The sequence below is a fragment of the Prionailurus viverrinus genome, chromosome B1 (genome assembly GCF_022837055.1).
Source record: "Prionailurus viverrinus isolate Anna chromosome B1, UM_Priviv_1.0, whole genome shotgun sequence".
Taxonomy (NCBI): domain Eukaryota; kingdom Metazoa; phylum Chordata; class Mammalia; order Carnivora; family Felidae; genus Prionailurus; species Prionailurus viverrinus.
In genome coordinates this window covers 161,693,620-161,713,952 of record NC_062564.1, presented here as the reverse complement: position 1 = coordinate 161,713,952, position 20,333 = coordinate 161,693,620, and the positions used below count along the sequence as shown (strand labels likewise).

The 20,333-nt window shown below is 35.7% G+C and overlaps 2 protein-coding genes across 3 annotated transcripts in view; both read right to left on the bottom strand.

Moving 5' to 3' along the window:
* Positions 1-14,266, bottom strand: part of PDCL2 (phosducin like 2) — a 35,625-nt gene extending 21,359 nt beyond the window's left edge. For both annotated transcript variants that reach the window (XM_047854924.1, XM_047854925.1), the window contains exons 1-3: positions 14,106-14,266; positions 2,543-2,663; positions 1,891-1,981 (exon numbers count right to left, since the gene is read on the bottom strand). In XM_047854924.1, coding sequence (XP_047710880.1) covers positions 1,891-1,981; positions 2,543-2,663; positions 14,106-14,111 — 218 coding nt within the window. In that variant the 5' untranslated portion in view covers positions 14,112-14,266. The remainder of the gene's footprint in view (positions 1-1,890; positions 1,982-2,542; positions 2,664-14,105) is intronic.
* A 2,037-nt stretch (positions 14,267-16,303) lies between these two features.
* NMU (neuromedin U) overlaps positions 16,304-20,333 on the bottom strand; it is a 36,800-nt gene continuing 32,770 nt past the window's right edge. Inside the window, exon 10 of the mRNA XM_047854926.1 lies at positions 16,304-16,399. The gene's annotated coding sequence lies outside the window, so the exon portion shown is untranslated. The remainder of the gene's footprint in view (positions 16,400-20,333) is intronic.

Genomic DNA, 20,333 nt, shown 5'->3' with positions numbered 1-20,333 from the left:
CTCAAATTTGGGCTTCTCTGATATATTTTTATAATTAGACTGAGGATATGAAATTATTGACAAGGATACTACATAGGTAATGTGTCCTCCACAGTGCATTGTATCAGGAGTTACTTGATGCCAATATATTATTGGTAATGTTAACCTTGGTCTTTTCCTAAGATGGAGTCTGCCAAAAGTCTACACTGTAAACTTACTATTTCCTCTTTTATAATTACTAAATATTTGGGGGGAGATACTTTGAGATTATGGAAATATCCTGTTTCTATTTAAATTTCCCGACTCATCTCAGCATCTATCAGCAAATCTTGCCCATGGGGGATTAATTATTACTGTGGTGTTCTGATGGTGATTTTTCTATTTTCCTCAGTGTTACTTTCTCTGAATTTGTTCATGATTTCAGTTATTTATATCACAAGGGAGTCCTGGATATTTATTTTATAATCCAGTATTATGATTTTTTATTTTGTTGCTCAAGTTGTTCCAACTATGACCATTTAAAAATCTTTCGTTTTGCTCCTATACGTTTAAAAAACTTTTTTTTCTATAGTATTTCTGGCACCACATGATGCTCCTGACTCATATTGTACTTTCTCAACTCACACTGTGGAATGAAGCAGTCCTCCAAGGAACACTGGTTCCTATTATTAGAGAGTAGCATTTGTGAAACAAGAGCTAAGAGCTAGGTGTACTCATTGCTACCAGACTATTGCTACTTCTAATCCAATTCACTTTTGTTGGGGCTTTTTTCATGTTAAAACAGCATTCTTGGGACCAATCCCACTTGATCAGGATGTATTGTTCTTTTTTTTTAATTGTTGGACCTAATTTGCTAAACTGTGTTTAAAAATTTTGTGCCTATATTTTATATATGTATGTATTCTATATATCCTATATATAAGAGATATTTTTCTGTGCCATTCTGTTTTTGAAATTTCTTTATCTGGCTTGAGTTTCAGGATAAGTTGGGAAATATACATACCTGTTCTAATTTCGGAAAGAATTTATTTATGAGTAGTAATTAATTATTTATTAAAAGATATACATCATCCTAGAAGGAAAACTGTGACTCTTATTGGCCTTTTACTGATATTTCCACTTTACTTATATGTAACTTGATGAAGTTCCACTGTGTATTACTGGATAGCTTTTTACTTAAGCAAAGGAAAAAATATTCAGGAAAAAAACTATTGCACTTATATAAAGTGAGGTGGTTTTAAAATGTTCTTGAAGGGTACGGGTTGGCTTAGTTGGTAGAGCATGTGACTCTTGATCTCAAGATCATGGGTTCAAGCCTCATGCTGGGCATTGAGCTTAATTTTAAAAAATTAAAATGTTCTTAAAAATTAGTTTTGTTCTTGGGGCACCTGGAAGTGTCCAACTCTTGATTTCGGCTTAGGCCATGATCTCACAGTTTGTGAGATCAAGCCCTGCATCAGGCTCTGTGCTGACAGTGTGGAGCCCAATTGGGATTCTCTTTCTCCCTCTCTCTCTGCCTTTTCTCTGCTCACCTGCTCTCTCTCTCTCAAAATAAATAAACAGTTTTAAAAATTACTTTTGTTCTTTTTAAAAATCTATTCTGTAGAAAAAAATAGGGCCTTTTAAATTTCATTCTTATAATACTTCTCCATTCAAAAACTCATAAGTTGGGGCACCTGGGTGGCTCAGTCCATTAAGCATCCAATTTCAGCTCAGGTCATGATCTTGCGGTCTGTGAGTTCAAGCCCCATATCAGGCTCTGTGCTAACAACTTGAAGCCTGGAGCCAGCTTGATTCTGCATCTCCCTCTCTTTCTGCCCCTCCCCTGCTCATGCTCTGTTCCTCTCTCCCTCTCTCTCAAAAAAATAAATATTAAAAAAACTCTTAAGTTGCCCAAATAAATCACTATACCTATATATTTCAATAGCTCTCATATCTTCTTCATCAAATTCATCTTCAGCTTCCTTCAACTGTGCAAGAGTCATCTTTTCATAAGGTTTAACTAAAACAAAATAAATTTTAGATAACTGAATTATTTAGAACTCATTTTTTACTTTATAATCATATGGTTAGAAAAAACAATATAGAAATAAATAGAAATAAAGAATATCTTTAATGTTGCAGGTTCTCCAATATATAAAGCTATTTTATAGCTGACTGCTTTGGTTTTGTTTACTGTGATTCCTGCTCTGAATTCACAGAACTACCAGGCTACATTTAAAGTAGATGTGAACATCAGTTAGACACCATAAATTTAGACTTCCCAAGTAGTTGAAAGTCTTAACACATAATGCATACTATATATATGATCAAAATAGAAGGTAATCACAAGGTAGAGGAAGATGGCAGAGAAAAAAGCTCACTAGGTTATATACCAGGATGTTTCAGCTCTGTTACTAACTAGCTTGTGACTTTTGACATATGAATTAAAAATTTTAGGTGTCAGCACCCTAATTTCAAAAGTATGGGTGGGGTTTCTAATGTCTTCTCTCCCTCTTAGTTTATGAAATACACTTTCTCTATCATTATCTCCTCATCCAGCCCACTAAATGCACAACTATACCCATTGCTTCTTTTTGTAAACGTAAAACCATTTCTTCAATTTCATCTTTTGGCTCTTCTTTTGGAGGAAGAATGCCAAAATCTCTTAAAATTTCATTCCATTCTGTATCTTCATTTGGATCCTATAAAAAAATAGAAAATCTATTAACACAGTTGTGCATTTTAATATGTACATGTAAAATTGATATATAACATTTTCAACTATGCAATTGTTCATGAACTCTACAGATAACGGGATAATTAGTTTCAAAGTATAGAACAAAGTGGCCTACTTTTTCCTCACTTCCCAGCACAAGTGGTACTACATACTTTGATAGATAAGATACATCCTCTACCCTCAAAGTTACCCTGAGATGTTTAATAAAAAATCAATTTGGAACACATATATCAAATATTAATGAAGTAAACTCATAAATCATGGAAAATTCTCTCATGACTATATTAGGCAAAACCAATTAACATCATGCAAAACTACTGTTTTGTTTTTCTACATAGGCATTTAATACCTCCAGGTGAACACGCTTCTCTTTTCAACCAATTAGCTTCAAGGGACTCGTACTCCCAGGTTAAATGTTAGAAGAGGCTAGGAATTTTTCCATAGTTTAATTTCTGTCTAATAATAGTTTCTTTCTGGGCGCCTGGGTGGCTCAGACGGTTGCATGTCCAACTTCGGCTCAGGTCATGATCTCATGGTCTGCAAGTTCAATCCCCACGTCGGGCTCTGTGCTGACAGCTTGGAGCCTCGAGGCTGCTTTGGATTCTGTGTCTTCCTCGCTCTCTGCCCCTGCCCCACTCACACTCTGTCTCTCTTGCTCTCAAAAATAAATAATAAAAAAAAATAGTTTCTTTCTATGAAAGCTAACCTTGTTTTCCTTGTTACTTAGCCTTCGATATTTTATTTGCTCCTTTTCCAGAGGTTGTAATATATTAACTCTTTTCTTTCTAGTTTGCTGTCCATTTCCCCTGATATTTCCAGAGGAAGGGAGAATTTAATTATACATATGAGAAAATACTGTGACAAATTATTTGATGACCTTAAATGATCTCCACATTCTGGTATTCACATCTCTGCACAACTCCCTCTCCTTGACTATGGGTGGGAACTGTGGCATGCTTCTAACCAACAGAACATGGCAAAGATGAAAGAATATAATTTCTATTATTATTCTCCATAATATTATAACTTCCATCTTGCCAGCACTCTTCACACTGGTTAGCTATGATAAAGCAAGCTGCTATATTGGGAAGTGCCTTATGGAGAGAACTATGCAACAAGGGAAATGTAACCAACAATCAGCTAGACATTGAGGTTCTTAGTCAAATAGCCCCCAAAGAACTGAATTCTGCCAAATACCATGTAAATGAACTTAAAAATGGATTCTTCCTCTGTTGTACCTTTAAATGAGATCCCAGCGGGGTATGTGGGTGATTCAGTCAGTTAAGCATCCAACTTCAGCTCAGGTCATGATCTCATGGTTCACGAGTTAGAGCCGGATGGCTCTGTGCTGACAGCTCAAAGCCTGGAGCCTGCTTCAGATTCTGTGTCTCCCTCTTTCTCTCTCTGCCCTTCCCCCACTCACATTCTGTCTCTCTCTGTCTCTCTCTCTCAAAAACAAATAAACATAAATAAATAAATAAATAAATAAATAAATAAACAAATAAATAAGACCCCAGCTTTGGCTGACACTTTCATTGCAATCTTGTGGGAGACTCTGGAGAAGAGGGCCCAGGTAAGCAAAGCCTAGATCAAGACCCATAAAAATTCTGAGACAGTAATTGTGTTGTTTTAAGCCACCAAGTTTGTTATAGTTTGTTATGCAATAATAAATGACAGACAAGTATCATCTTATTTCTCCTTTCATCCTATTCTTTGGCCAAAGTTTTGTTTTTCTGTCCCCACTTTGTCTATTACTGGTCACTCTATCCCTGAGATCTTCAATCCCTATTCTTTGTATGTCTCCTAATAATAAAATACCAGCATCAGTAGGAATTCCGCACTTGGTAATGGTAGACTAGATCATTTGAATCAAACCTTTTGCTGAGAACATCTAGTAAAATTGAACGAAATTGATGAAAATCAATTTGAAAGCACTGGAGAATCAATAAGGCAGTGAAGAAAATTATCAGAAGATCTTGGATGAGAAGGAGAGCTAGAGAGGAGCTCCATGTTTGAGGCCATTCCCCGTGGATCAACTACCAATTCTGGAAGAGGCCAAGAAGCTGAGAAATCGAAAAAAGGCTCACAGACTTCAGCACTGTGACCAGAGACAGAAATCAATTAAGAAAATGATAACTAGGAGATCATCATATATTTGGAATTAAGAAAACACTTTCTAAATAATCCATGGGTCAGAGAAAAAAAACACAATGGGAATTTAAAAGCATTAGGAATTGAATGATAAAAAGTAAAGCCACATAACAAAAAAATATGTGGGCTGCAACTAAAGCAGTTCATAAAATAAATTTTATATCCTTAATTTGATATTTTATAAAATGAAAAGTTTAAAAATTAAGATATAAACATCCAACCAAAGAAGTTGGAAAAAGAAAATCAAAATAACACAGGGATAAAAAGAGTGAAAGTAGAAATTGATGAGCTGAAAAATTAATATATAATAGGATTAACACGGCCAAAAATTGGTTCTTAGAGAATATTAATGAAATTGATAAACACTTACCAAAACTGACCAAAAAAAAAAAAAAAAAAGCAAGAAGGCACAAATAACCAATACTAGAAATGAAAAAGGGAAACTCTTGAAACTCTTGACAGATAATACAAACATTTTAAATGAGGGTCCTACCGATTATATTTTGCTCTTTTTTTATACCTTAAGGTAAAGCTTAGATTATTGACTATGAACCTTTCTTTTCTAATACAGCCACTTACAGCTATGTATTTCCCCATTAACAATTTTCTTAGTTGCACCCTACAAATTTTGGTTTGCTGTACCATTATTATCATTCAATTAAAAATATTCCCAATCTCTTTTATAATTTTTTACTGACATCTTAGTTATTTCGAAGGATGTTGTTTAATTTTCCAGTAATTTCAACTTTTCTAGGTATCTTATTAATACTTTCTAATTTAATTCTCTTTGGTTAGAAAACATACTTTGTTAAGATTTTGATTTTTTTGACATGCATTGACTTGTTTTATGACCCAGTATATGATGTATCTTAGTGAATGCTTGAAAAAAATGTGCATTCTGCCACTGATAGGTATATTTCTCTATAAATCAATGCATGATTGACAGGTTTGTTCAAATCTTCTATTTTGTTAGCAATTTTTATATCTAGTTTTTCTATCAATTACTAAGAGGAGGGGTTTAAAATCTCACATTATGATTGTGGATTTGTCTATTTATCCCTTGAATTATGTTAGTTTTTGCTTTATGTGTTCTGCTTTATGTATTCAAACTGTGTCTCTTTTAAGATGACACAAAGAAATGGAAAGATGTTCCATGCTCATGAGTTGGGAAACCAAATATTGTTAAAAGGTCTACACTACCCAAAGCAATCAACAGATTTAATGCAATCTCTATCAAAATACCAACATTTTTCACAGAACTAGAACAAACAATCCTAAAATTTGTATGGCACAACAAAAGACCCTATTCAGGGTCAGGGTCAGCCAAAGTAATCTTGAAAAAGAAAAACAAAACTGGAGGTATCACAACTCCAGACTTCAAGTTACATTACACAGCTGTAGTAATCAAAACAGTATGGCACTGGCATAAAATTAGACACATAGGTCAATGGAACAGAATAGAAAGTCCAGGAATAAACCCACAATTATATGGTCGATCAATCATTGACAAAGGAGGCAAGAATATGCAATGAGAAAAAGATAGTCTCTTCAACAAATGGTGCTGGGAAAACTAGACAGCAACATGCAAAAGAGTGAAACTAGGCCATTTTCTTACACCATACATAAAAATAAACTCAAAATGAATAAAGTACCTAAATGTGAGACCTGAAACCATAAAAATCCTAGAAGACAGGACAGAGAGTAATTTATCTGACACTGGCCATAGCAACATCTTTCTAGGTAGGTCCCCTTTGGCATGGGAAACAAATGCAAAAAATAAACTGTTGGGACTACATCAAAATAAAAGGCTTCTGTACACCAAAGGAAATGCCAACAAAACTAAACAACAAGCTACTGAATGGGAAAAGATATTTGCAAATTACATATCCAAAAAAGTGTTAGTATCCAAAATTACAAATAACTTATATAGCTCAACACCAAAAAAATGCAATTAAAAAATGAACAGAAGACATAAACAGACATTTCTCTACAGAAGATGTACAGATGGCCAACAGACACATGAAAAGATGCTCAACATCACTCATCATCAGGGAAATGCAAATCAAAACCACAATGAGATATAATCTCACACTTGTCAGAATGGCTATTATCAAAAAGACAAGAAATTGCAAGTGTTGGCAAGGATGGGGAAAAAAGGGAAGGCTTGCACTTTGTTGGTGGTTATGTAAATCGGTGCCCCCACTGTGGAAGACAGTATGGAGGTTCCTCAAGAACTATCCTATGACCTAGTAATCACACTATTGTGTATTAACCCAAAGAATACGAAAATACTAATTTGAAGGGATATATGCACTCCAATGTTTCTTGTAACGTTATTTACAATAGCCAAACTATGGAAGCACCCCAAGTGTCTGTCAATAGTTGAATGGATAAAGAAGTGGGATACACAAACACGTACACACACACAAAGGAATATTGCTCATCCATAAAAAGAATGAAGTCTTGCCATTTGCAACAACACGGATGGCTCTATAGAGAATATAATGCTAAAATGAAATAAGTCCATTAGAGAAAGACAAATACCATATGCTTTCATTTTTATGTCAAATTTAAGAAAGAAAGAAACAAACAAACAAAAAAAGACCAATCAAAAAACCTACTCTTAACTATAGAGAACAATCACATGATTACCAGGGGGAAGTGGGGTGGGGACGGGTGAAATAGGTGAAGGGGATTAAGAGTATACATCTTGATGAGCACTGAGTAATATATGGAACTGCTGAATCACTATATTGTACCCATGAAACTAATATAACACTATATGTTAACTATGCAAGAATTTAAATCTTAAAAAATAATAAAATAAAATAATAAAGTGTCTCAGCAGTATACAGTTGTGTGTTGCTTTTCTATTCTGACAATCTCTGCTTTTTATTTGAAGTATTTAGTCCATTAATATTTAATATAATTGTTAATATTAGATTTAGAGCTACTATTTTCCTGTTTTAGTCTCATTTACTTTTTTGTTCCTCTATTTCTTTCTTGCCTTCTTTTGGTTAATTAAGTAGTTTTTAGAATATCATTGTTTGCCACTGGCTTTTTAGGTATACACCTTTGCATTATGATTTTAATAATTTCTCTAGAAATTATATTGGGTATCTTTAACTTATTACAGTCTACTTAGATTTAATATTGTACTACTTCACATAAAATATGGGAACCTTGGGGGTGCCTGAGTGGCTCAGTTGGTTACGCATCCAACTTCAGCTCAGGTCATGATCTCACGGTTCATGAGTTAGAGCCTGATGGCTCTGTGCTGACAGCTCAGAGGCTGAAGCCTGCTTCAGTTCTGTGTCTCCCTCTCTCTCTCTCTCTGCCCCTCCCCTGCTCATGCTGTCTCTCCCTCTTTCAAAAATAAATAAACATTAAAAAGATTTTTTTAATAAAAAAAATATGGGAACCTTGCCTAGTTACGTTTACCACTATCCCATCCTTTGCTTTGCTGCTGTTAAATATATTAACATCTACATATATTTGAAAACACATAATACAAGGTTATAATTTCTGCCTTAAAGAATTATAATGTTTTTTAAGGGAATTAAGAGAAAAAAGATTTTTAGTTATTAGTACTTATCCACATATTTACCATATATGGTGCTCTTCACTCCTTTCTTTAGATCCAGTTTTCCCTCTGGTGTCATTTCCCTTCAGCCCAAATAAACACCCTTAAGTATTTCTTATAGTTAAGGTCTGCTGGCAACTAATTCTCCCAGTTTTCATATTTCTGAAAATGACTATTTTCCCCCAGTTTTTTGGATGGATAGGTTAGCTGGATATAGAATTTTGGTTTGACAGTTTCCCCCTCCAGCATTTAAAGCATTTTAAACATTCATCTCTTGCTCTGGGGAAAAGAAACTGCCATGTTGTGAGGACACTCAAGCAGCCTGTGTTAGTCTGTGTGGGCTTCCATAACAGAATATAAGACTGGGTGGCTTAAATAGAAATTTATTTTCTCACAGTTCTGGAAGATGCAAGTCCCAGATCAAGGTACCAGGCAGGGTTGATTTCTAGTGAGAAACCTGGCTTTCAAGTGGCCACCTTCTTGCTCTGTTCTCACATGAACTTTTCTCTGTGCACAGAGAAGGAGGGAGAGAGGGAGGGAGGGAGGGAGGGAGGGAGAGAGAGAGAGAGAGAGAGAGAGAGAGACTGAGAGAGAATGCTCTGGTGTCCCTTACTCATAAGGATACCAGTCCTTTCAGATTGTCAGAAGGACACCAGTCCCTACCCTTATGACTTCATTTAACCTTAATTATCTCCTTAAGAATCCTACTTCCAAATATAGTCACATTTGGGGTTAGGTCTCAACATATGAATTTTGGAGAGACACAATTCATTCCATGAAAAAGCCGTATTGAAAAGTCCAAGTGGGGGCGCCTGGGTGACTCAGTTGGTTAAGCGTCCAACTTCGGCTCAGGTCATGATCTTGCAGTCCATGAGTTCGAGCCCCGCTCTGGGCTCTGTGCTGACAGTTCAGAGCCGGGAGCCTGTTTCAGATTCTGTGTCTCCCTCTTTCTCTGACCCTCCCCCGTTCATGCTCTGTCTCTCTCTGTCTCAAAAATAAATAAACGTTAAAAAAAATTAAAAAAAAAAAGTCCAAGTGGTGGGAAACCAAGGCCTCCTGCCAACAGTTATGTGAGTGAGTCATGTTGGAAGTAGATACTGCAGCCCTAGCTGATGTCTGAATTGTACTCATTTACTCTTTGAGCCAGAGCCACCTGACTAAGCCACTCACAAATTTCTGACCCCCAGAAACTATGAGATAATAAATATTTGTTGTTTTAAGCTGCTAAATTCAGGGCTATTTAGCTACATTGTAATAGAAAACTAATATACCTATCCATTCAAGGGCTTTTATATTTTTTTCTTAGCTTCTAGAAATCTTTATTAAAAAATAATCAAAAATGTAAACAAATACCCCTGTTCTAGGGGTGCTTGGGTGGCTCAGTTGGTTGAGCTTCTGACGCTCGATTGAAGCTCAGGTCATGGGATCAAGCTCCATGTCATGCTCTACGCTGAGCATGGAGCCTGCTTAAAACTCTCTCTCTCCCACTACCCGTTTCCCCCATTTGTACACGACCTCTCTCTATATAAAACACAGTTTTTTTAAATTCCTGTTCTGATGTTCACCACAGCAGTATTCATAATAGCAAAATTTAGAAACAATTTTAGTTTAGTATTCAGCAAAGAAATTAAGAGGTCCATTCAGCTTTTTACTTCAGCTTTACTCCATTTCTAAAAGTTCCTTTCTATTCCTTTATCTGTCTTTTTTTTTTTGGTATTTTCATTGAAGTATTTATTTATTCATTTATTTAAAAATTTAATGCCAGTATAGTTTACAGTGTTATATTAATTTCAGGTGTACAATACAGTGATTCAACAGTTCTACATATTACTCAGTCCTCATTGTGGTAAATATCCTCCTAATCCCCATCACCTACTTCACCCATTCACCCCCTACAACCTTCCCTTTGGTAACCACCAGTTCGTTCTCTATAGTTAAAAGTTTGGTTTTTGGTTCATCTCTTTTTTTCTTAGTTCATTTGTTTCTCTAAGTTCCACATATTAGTGAAATCATATGATATTTGCCTTTCTCTGTCTTATTTCACCTAGCATTATACTCTCTTCATCCATCCATGTTGTTGCAAATGGCAATATTTCATTTTTTATGGCTGAATAATATTCCAGTGTGTGTGTGTGTGTGTGTGTGTGTGTGTGTGTGTGTGTATACCACATCTTCTTTATTCATTCATTTCTTAATGGACACTTGGGCTGTATGTTCATTCTTGATAGTTTCCTATATAAACTCATCTTTGTAATCTCATTTTCTATTTCTTGAACACTTCAATAACAGGGATTTTGTATTTGACAATTGCAAACTATGCAGTCCTTAAAAATCTAAATCTGTTGTTTGTTTGCCTTTGTTTAACATTCATAGTAGTCTTCTTATGTGATTATTTTGAGATCATATTTCTTTTAAAATGTGGGTGCTTTGGGGGTCAAACTGAAAATTTCCTTCAAAAAGGGTTTGCTTCTGTTGTCAACCAGGAGTACTATTTCTTAGTCACTAAACCTCTTAAGCCTCTTTAGAGGCTTATAGAGAAAGTTTCACCCTGAACTTACATTGTACCAAAGGTCAGTGTGTTGCTTTAGTCTTCAGGCCTTGGAGAACCCTTCCTTGCTACCTGGATGTCTTCAAATTCTTTCCATGTCTTCAACTCTTTGCTGCTTCAGCCCTGAATCCTGCTTCTGTTGATCTGATCCTGGCAATCCCTTATCCTGGGCCCTGGGTCCTTTGATCCTTTTTCAGTTAATTTTTGTTAATAATGTGAGCTAAAAGCCCAACTTCATTCTTTTGCATGTGGATGTCCAGTTTGCCTTTCACTTGAATGGTTTTGGCACTGTTGTTGTAAATCGTTTGACCAAAATGTGAGGGTTTCTTTCTGGGCTCTCTATTCTATTCCATTGGTTCATATGTCTGTCTGCCTGTCAATACCACATGGTTTTGATTACTGCTGCTTTACATACATATATACTGCTACTATATTTTGAAAACAGATACTGGGTCCTCCAATTTTGTTCATCTGTTAAAAGACTGGGCTATTTTGGGTCTCCTACGATTTCATATGAATTTTAAGATGTGTTTTTCTGTTTTTACAAAAAATGTCATTGGAATTTTGGTAGGAATTACACTGAATCTGGAGATTGTTTTGGGAAATATTGACATATTAACAATTTAATTCTTCCAATCCAAGAATATGGAATGTTTTTTACTTATGTGTTCTTTAATTTAAGCAATGTTTTGTAGTTTTCAGTGTACAAGTCTTTTGCCTCCTTGGTCACATGTATTCCTAAGTATTTTACTCTTTTCGATGCAAATATCCAGGCCATTGCTTTCTTAATTTTCTTTTGGATTATTCATTATAGTGTATAGAAATGTCTTAATCAAATTTTAAGCTCACTATGTCCTGCAGATAATTTCAATCTAGTCTTTTATTTTTTTAAACTAATAATCATAATTGTTTTGGAACCCGTTTCTGATCATTCTGATAACAAAAGTCTCTACAGGTCTGTTTTTGTTGGTTCATGTTCATGGTGCCCTGTTTCCTTGTGTGCTTGGTTACTTTTGACTGATTTCGGTTTGCTGTTCTTGAGAACTTACCTGAGGGAATTGTTCGAGGTCTAAGATAAAGATATATTCCTCTACAGAGGAGTTTTTATTTCTTCTAGTCATTTATAGACATAAGGCATTTTTACGTGTGTATGTATATACGTATATGACTAATATATATCAAATTCATAATTTGAGGTTTGCTGGACCACCCAGACAATATAATTTAGGTTGTAATCCATGTGATTTCTGTATTGGGCCACAACTTCTTGGGAACAGGTATTATTCCCTTTCTTTTTCTCCCCTGTTTCACTAAGCATCAAGACAACTTTCCCTGAATTCTCCTGAACATGAGTTTATCTCTTGTTCATACTATTAGTCTTCCATACTTTAGTGGACAATACCCCTTTGGTTCCTTCTCTGTGGATTACACCCGGGACCAAAACACAAACTGCTAATGCCTTCAGGGTAAAAGAGGTTTTGGAGTTCTGGAAATCCATTTACCTGGTTTTCCAGTTTCCCTTCAACTTTGGTCTCATAGTTTCTTAGCATCATATCCTACTATCGTAGTTTCTTACTCCTTGATGCTTTTAAGGAAATATGTTTTACGTGTTAGCCAGTATTTTTACTTGTACGCAGAGGGAGAGTTGGTCCAAATAATCTAGCTCACTATTACCAAAAATTCCAGCAATACCTTATTAAAAAAACTCCCTCTGTACTTGACATCCCCTACCATCTTCTCTCTTCTCCTTCATAGTTAAACTTCTTGAAACAATTGTCTATATAAACTATAACCTCTCCCACTTCCCATTAACTCTTCAACCCACTCCAAAGTTAGCTTTTGCTTCTAATACTACCAAAAGTGCTCTAATGTCACCTACAAGCACCATCTTGTTGATTTTTATGAATATTCATTGTATTTGATCTCTTAAGCAGAATTGGAGAGACTGTCTCATTCCTTTCTTGTTAAAATGGCCTTTCTTGATATTCATGATACCACACTCTTATGGTTTTATGTATACCTTTCTGCTCTTCCTTAACTGATCTAGGAGTTCATCACAATGGGATTTAACAGTAAATGCTCTTTAATTTATTCTTCTCTTCAGTTTTAGAAATTATCTATGAAATTTCTTCTAGTAGAAATAGGTACCACAATCTCTGTGTTAAAACTACTGTGGCATTTATCATACCACAAATGGTTACATCTGTCTCCCTCTTATTCCCCCATACTAAGCTCTTTTAGAGTAAGTCCAGAACTAAACAAACACTGAATAACTGGATGTCGAGTAAATTGATGAATAAATGAACAAAGGTTAACGTGCTGTTAACTTCACTCAATTATATTTTGGCTTATTTCTTGAAGAGCAGGTATAAATCCAGACAGATTCACAACGTTTTTACAGAGTGGATAAAATGTATTTGCTAGGAATCTATTATTAACACAAAAGGACTATTCATTAAAAATTATGTGTAATTTATGTTCAAAATATTCTAATAACTTACACAGTATATGCAAATAAAAATAAAATATGCAAAACAAGAGAAATTACAGTGGTTTTAATTTGGGGGAGCAGGTGGGAAGAAGCTGTTTCTGAAAGTCAGAAAGTGAGAATTTTACTCTGATAAAAGAAGAAACAAAGGCACAGGCTTCGGTTTAATAAGGAAGCGTTAGAGGAGCAGCCTTCTAAGGACTAAATGGAAGCCTAACAGAGCTTTTTTGCAATCCAGTAGGAGAAACTCCAGGGACAGCTGGTCTTTCTTGAGACAGATGCAACTCCTGGGTTTCCGTTCTGATCTTTTTTTAAGGTAGCGGAGCAGAATACTTAAACTGAATTACACTTGGGCTACAGTTGCTGGTCTATTTCTCAAGTGAGAAATAGTGCAGCAGTTAAGATTTCCGGGATGCAGGCGTAAAATTCAATCTCAAACAACTCTAAAAACTTCTTCCAGAGACAAACAGAAGTCTTGAGCGTTGAGAAATGGTATTATCCTGGGGGTCAAATCTTGACAGAGAGGCACACAAAACGTAGCCCTTACCGGAACAAACGTTAGAACCCACCCGCTGTGGGCCTCCCTCCCCGTTGGTGCTCACTCTAGGTTTAGCCGGGGACCCCTGTGCGTGCCCACCTGCATGGTGTTCCCCTTCGCTCGTCACGTGGCGGCGGTGTCTTCCTGACACCCCAAGTCTCCTTCAGGTTGGAGGCGAGCCCGCCGAAGGCCTAGCGGTTTCCACCGCCCGGAAGAGGGGGCAGGAGGGGGAGGGGAGAACAAGGGCCTCCTTCGCTGGTGCACCCAGCGCGGCTCGGTTGCCGGGCAACGTGGAGGCGTGGCCTAGGGGCTGACTGTGAGAATGCACCAGGTCCTGCCTGGGGCCTTTGTACTGAGTGGTGCCTTACCTGTTAGTACTGGTGCTCATATTCCTCCCATCCCTCCTTCCACTACCACCAAATCGGCACGTTGTCTCAGAGCCTCTGGCACCCTTCAACTCCTGAGTCCTGTCTTCATGAAGAAAGAACCAAATCCTGGGGAGAGAACCCTTCAGAGGAGCCCATAGACTATATTTGGATGGATTTTAGGGGACCACTAGCTCACAGACCCCAATTGTGCATCATTTCGTCGTATGCGTAGGTTTGTGTTGGGGGTCTTGGGCGTTTAGGACCAGAGCTTTCATCAGATTCTCAAATGGTTCTCCACCCCTATCTAAAAACCCACTGTCTTAGAAGACAGAAGTTCTGACTTTACGTAGAAAGCCTAGACAGGTGGATTCCTTGGTGGTTAGGTTAAGGAAAGGGTGTTTACTGGTAGCTGCCAGGAACGTGAGGAAAACATTTGATATTATCACCAAATAAGGTTATATACATGGTCACAGAGATATACTGGTAGGATTTGGAAAAGAAGAAAAAAATGTTTTTAGTGACACAATTTTAAACTCGGGTTCACTATTAGACCGCTCCACCTGTAGTGCCCAGTTAATATTTAATGAAAATCCTATACTCCTGGTAGCCTATATGTTTTGTTGTGTTTGCATATAAAATATTAATTTTTTAAATATAAAATATTGTAGAACATCCCACAATTTTTGTAACCATGTTTTGGTATTTTTTCTTCTTCCTTTTTCTTTATATCCTGGGAACCCTAAAATGTAAATAACCTAAGTCTCTCTGTATTTCTGAGAGGCCTGAGGAACCGCTGCTTAAATTAATATTCAACTGGTTTTATTTTGACCATCGAAAACCCTAGCTAGTTGAGTTACTAATCCTCCCTATTCTAGAGTCACCCTCCTCTAACCAGCCAGCCTGCTTTGTGGTGGAGGAGGTTATCCAAGAGGGAAGTGAGAAGGGAAAAACCCAGGGGAACCTGAATGGAAATAATCTCAACATCCATCTGAGGTTAATTCTGTGTCCAATAAGCACTAATTTGATGTAAAATGTTTTCCAAGTGTGTTCATGATCCTCTACTGGTGACACTGTTTTCTTTCTGGTAATGGATGACACTGGTTGTCTTTCAGATGTTGCAGAGTGAAATGACTTATTTTGAGATAAGTTGAACACTACTCGTTGGTAGAAAAAGCTAACCCCCTGATATGTTTGTAGTAATCAGATGTTTATTTTACAGCAGATAAATCAGAACTTGCTTATTGGACTATTTGATGGATCATGGCCAACTTCAACTAGTGTAGTTTTAGTTGGTATTCACATTCTAAGAGAGTAAGTTACTGGACACTATGGTATTATAAGAGTTGGTGACTTTGTCACTGATGAAATCCAAATAGGATAAACTAAAACAGCTCATTAAAAGTCAGCTCTCTTCTGAGTGCCTTTAATAAAAATAACAAAAGAGCATGTGTATCAGTACAGTTGACTCTGAATAACACAAGGATTAGGAGGGTCCTCCCATGCATCAAAATCCTAGCACAACTTTTGACCCTCCCCAAACTTAACTACTAATAGCCTACTGTTGACCAGATGCCTTACCAATAACATAATCGATTAACACATATTTTGTATGTTATATGTAATACATGCTGTGTTCTTACAATAAAGTGAACTACAGAAAAGAAAGTGTTATTAACAAAATAATAAGAGAAAATACATTTACATTACTGTACTGTATTTTTTGAAAAAGTCCTTGTATAAGTGGACCTTGCAATTCAAACCCATGTTGTTCAAGGGTCAACTGTACTGTCAAAAGCTGCAGGGATCTAAGGAACATCATTATGTACAGCTTTATTATCTAAGAAAAAAATATTTTAAGATGTTTTTAAAATTGTTGACAAATTAAACATTTTATAATCTCAACCAACTTTTATTGAGAATGTTTACAACACAGGGATTGTTAAATACAGTAAGTTTAGCAAGGATTGTTTTTGAGAAGAAAACAAAATGTCAACATTTTGCTGCTTCTGTGGAAAATTGCTGGTCCTGTATAAAAACAAAAATTAAGTTTAGAGTCAAGTATAAAGGAGTCTGTGAAGGAGGGTAGGCAATGTTAGCATACAGACATTTCTATAAATATTTCTTCATGTATGATAAAATTGACATCAGGGCCATTTCTCAGCTATTCTTCAGTCTGTATAGTTTTAGTTATTAATCTCTCTCTGATAGAACACTCGTTCTATGTGTCTGTATTTCCCAAAACTTTATACAGTATTTAACTATATAAAAGTGGTTTCCTAAAGCTCATTGATGCCAGTAAGATCTAAGAATAAAATATTTTAAAATTTGCAGTTATTCCTCATTTATTTATTTCCTTTTGTATGTGCAATTAAATCAAATCCCATTTTATGTCTAACCATTTTTTAAAATGTCTAACCATTTTCTAAGTAAATAGAAGTCATCAAGACAGAGAAAGATCTCAGATCATCAGATGAAAAAAAAAAAACCAAAAAATGATTATTGAGCTGTTTATGACAAAATACAATGAAATCTTAAGTTAGTCTGTATAAACCCTAATCTTGAAAACAATCCAAATAAAGCTATTTTTGTCAAATTCAGAGAGAATTTTTAACTAAATTAACCAAATCATGGATTAATTTCCATTTCACATTTGTGAAGACTCTACCACTTGGTTTGGTGTTAACAATCACAGACATTTTTTTCAATTAGTATTAAACTATTTTTTGTCCACATTTTGTAAATATCTCTATCTTTGTAATATTATAAAGCATAGCTTCTTTTCCATTGACCCTTTGGTCTTAGCTCCTTAAAAAAATAAAAAATTAAGAATATATTTGCTCAGGGGCACCTGGGTGGCTCAGTCGGTTAAGCATCTGACTTCAGCTCAGGTCATGATCTTATAGTTCTGAGTTCGAGCCCCATGTCAGGCTCTGTGCTGACAGCTCAGAGCCTGGAGCCTGCTTCGGATTCTGTGTCTTCCTTTCTCTCTCTGCCCCTCCGCTGCTCACACACAAATACTCTCTCTCTCTCTCTCTCTCTCTTTCTCTCTCTCTCTCTCTCTCAAAAATAAATAAACCTTAAAAAAAAATTTTTAAAGAATATATTTGTTCATATTTCTGATGTGAATGTAACAGGCCTTTGCTAAAATAGGAATTAATGCCAAATATAGTCCAAAAATTTAAGTTCCTAATTTTGCCCCATGAGCACATTAAAATTTTCTTCACTTTTTCAATATTTGTCTCTTTTATTTCTTTCTTATCTACTGAATTGGCTAATGCATAAGAACTACATTAAATAAGAGGTAACAGAGCATCCCTGTTTTGTTCCTGACATTTCAATAGAAATTCTTCAAAGTGTTTTACTATCAAGACTGCTACTGACTTTGAGACCATTATATAAATAATGTTAATAAAGATTCATCTCTTTCTAGAAGATGTTCTTTTAAAACATCAGAAATTGGGAACGCCTGAATGGCTCAGTTGGTTGAGCATCTGACTCTTGATTTTGGCTCAGGTTATGATCCCAGGGTTGTGGGATTGGGCTCCATGCTAAGCGTGAAGCCTGCTTAAGAGTCTCTCTCTCTCTCTCTCTCTCTCTCTCTGTCCTCTCCCAGCTTGTGCACGAGCTCTCTCTCTCCATCTCTCTAAAATTAAAAAAAAAATGGACAAAAATAAAATAAAACATCAGAAATTGATGTGGAATTTTGAGATGATTAAATAATTTTTCTTCTAATGGTGAACATATTGTAAAAGAATTCCTGATGTTGAACCATCCTGAGTTGTTGGAACAAACTTCACTTTTTTGGAGTTATATAATTTTTAAAATATACGGCTGAATACAATTTACTAGTATTTCTTTAACATTTTTGTATTGATATTTATAAATAGGATTGACCTATAGTTTCTTTTTATATACTACTTTTATAAGGTTTTGGTATTAGTATTTGCTGGCTTCATAAAAAATATTTTGAGATTTTCTTCCATCGCTGAGCTGTAAAAGTTCAAAATCCGTTGGTCTAGTACTTTTGAGCAGGGAGTTTCTAGATAATGTTTTCAATTTTTTCCAATGGCCATTAGTCTGTTCAGATTTTTGTTCTTTCTTCTGAAGACAATTTTGGTAGTATCTACCTTACCAGACAATCCTCCATTTTATTCAGGTTTTCAAATGGGTAGGCACAAGATTTACAAAGTACTCTCTTATGGTTTCCATTTCTTCTATATCTGTTTTAATTTCCTTACTTTCATTTGTATTTTTGCATGTTTATGGTTTCTCCTTTTTTTTCTTGATTAGGGTGGGCCAGTTAGGCTAGTTTATTTTATTTTTTGCAAATAATCAGATTTTGCTTTACCAATTATTCTGTTTTACTATTTTATAATTTATTAATTTCATTTTTCATTTTATAATTTTCTTCCTTTTGCTCTCCTGAGGTTCACCTTGTTGTTGTTTTTTAACTTTTTAAAGTAAATCCTTAATTCACTCGTTCTTTCTTGCTTGACAGTATTTAAAGCCTTGTATTTTCTACTGAATATGGCTTTGGCAGAGCCCCATAAGTTTTAACATGCAGTGTTTTTATTATCTCTTTATTTTCTAGATATTGTAAATTTTTGGTATTATCTTCATTAGTTAGAAATAGTACATTTTGATTTTTGTTTTCATGAGAAAGTATTAAGAAATTTAATATTCTTAAGCTAACTATGTATTTAAGGGTTGAGATGGTGATATGAAAAATATATTTGCAAAAACATGCTAAGCACAAAATCTGCATTTAAGATTATATAAAGTTAATAGAATATACTTTTATTTGCATGGTGTAAATTTATCAACCTGCATTGGGTTTAATTTCGAAATTCACAGCCTAATAAGATACTAGGATTAACAAATTTATTAAATATGTAGGGCTATCCAATAGCTATGAAATGTCTACTATATCTCCAACATTGATGTGGAAAACTGAGTCCCAAAGTAGAAGTCATGCTCTCATGTCTTCCCACATTTTCTTAGTTCTCTAGAAATGGTAAATTACAGCTTTTATAAAGAATCTTTGAATATAGGTCACTTGGAAGACAGAAATGCATTCAGTCTGTAAGTTCTGGCCCATTATGGTGGACACTGATCATCACAATAAGAGACAACCTCTGACATATTACTTGCCCAATAAATGATGATAAGGTCAATGTCTCTGAAACAGTGAGGACTATTGTGGTATAGTCTTCATATGAAAATGTTGGGGTTCAGGGGGGAATGGTCAGGAAAAATTCTTGAGGCATCTTTTGTGCAAAAAAGGGGGTTTCATTCAAACACCGACAGGACCCGTGAGCAGAAAAGGCTGCATTGCAGACGTGAGGAGTGGCTGATTATATACTTTCAAATTGGGAGGGGGCTAGGGGTAGCGTAAGTCTCTAAGGAATTTAGAAGCAAGATTTCCAGGACCTTAAGGGGCTAGCTGTTGTTAGGAAGAGGTCATTTATTACTGTCTAGTAAAACCTTAATCATGAGACCCTTCAGATGTATATCAGGGGGCCATATGCTTGGAGTATGGTCACTAACATATATGTCTGGAAGGGGTAGAGATGAAGAAAATTTCTAAAGGAATTTTTTTATGTTAAAGGAGACTTACAGGATCCTGGAAGTGAGGTTAATGTTAAGCTAAGATTCTCTTTTGCCTTTAGCAAAGTATTGACATTGAGGCAGTTGAGTTCCTAGAAGAAGGTCACTCTGCCTGTCTCAAGGACTTGTCAGTGGGCTCTAAGTTGTAAGGAAATTTAACTTTTTCTTTTGCCTTTGTTCCCTACATCAGTCTGAGGAACACATGGCAGCATATCTGTCCCTCAAATACAGACATTTTCCATCATATAAAGCCCCCACGGCCCCTATAATGGTATGTGCATTATTAATATTAATATTATTAATGTTAATGTGCACACACAATCAAGTAATAGAAATATACTGAGCAAAGCTT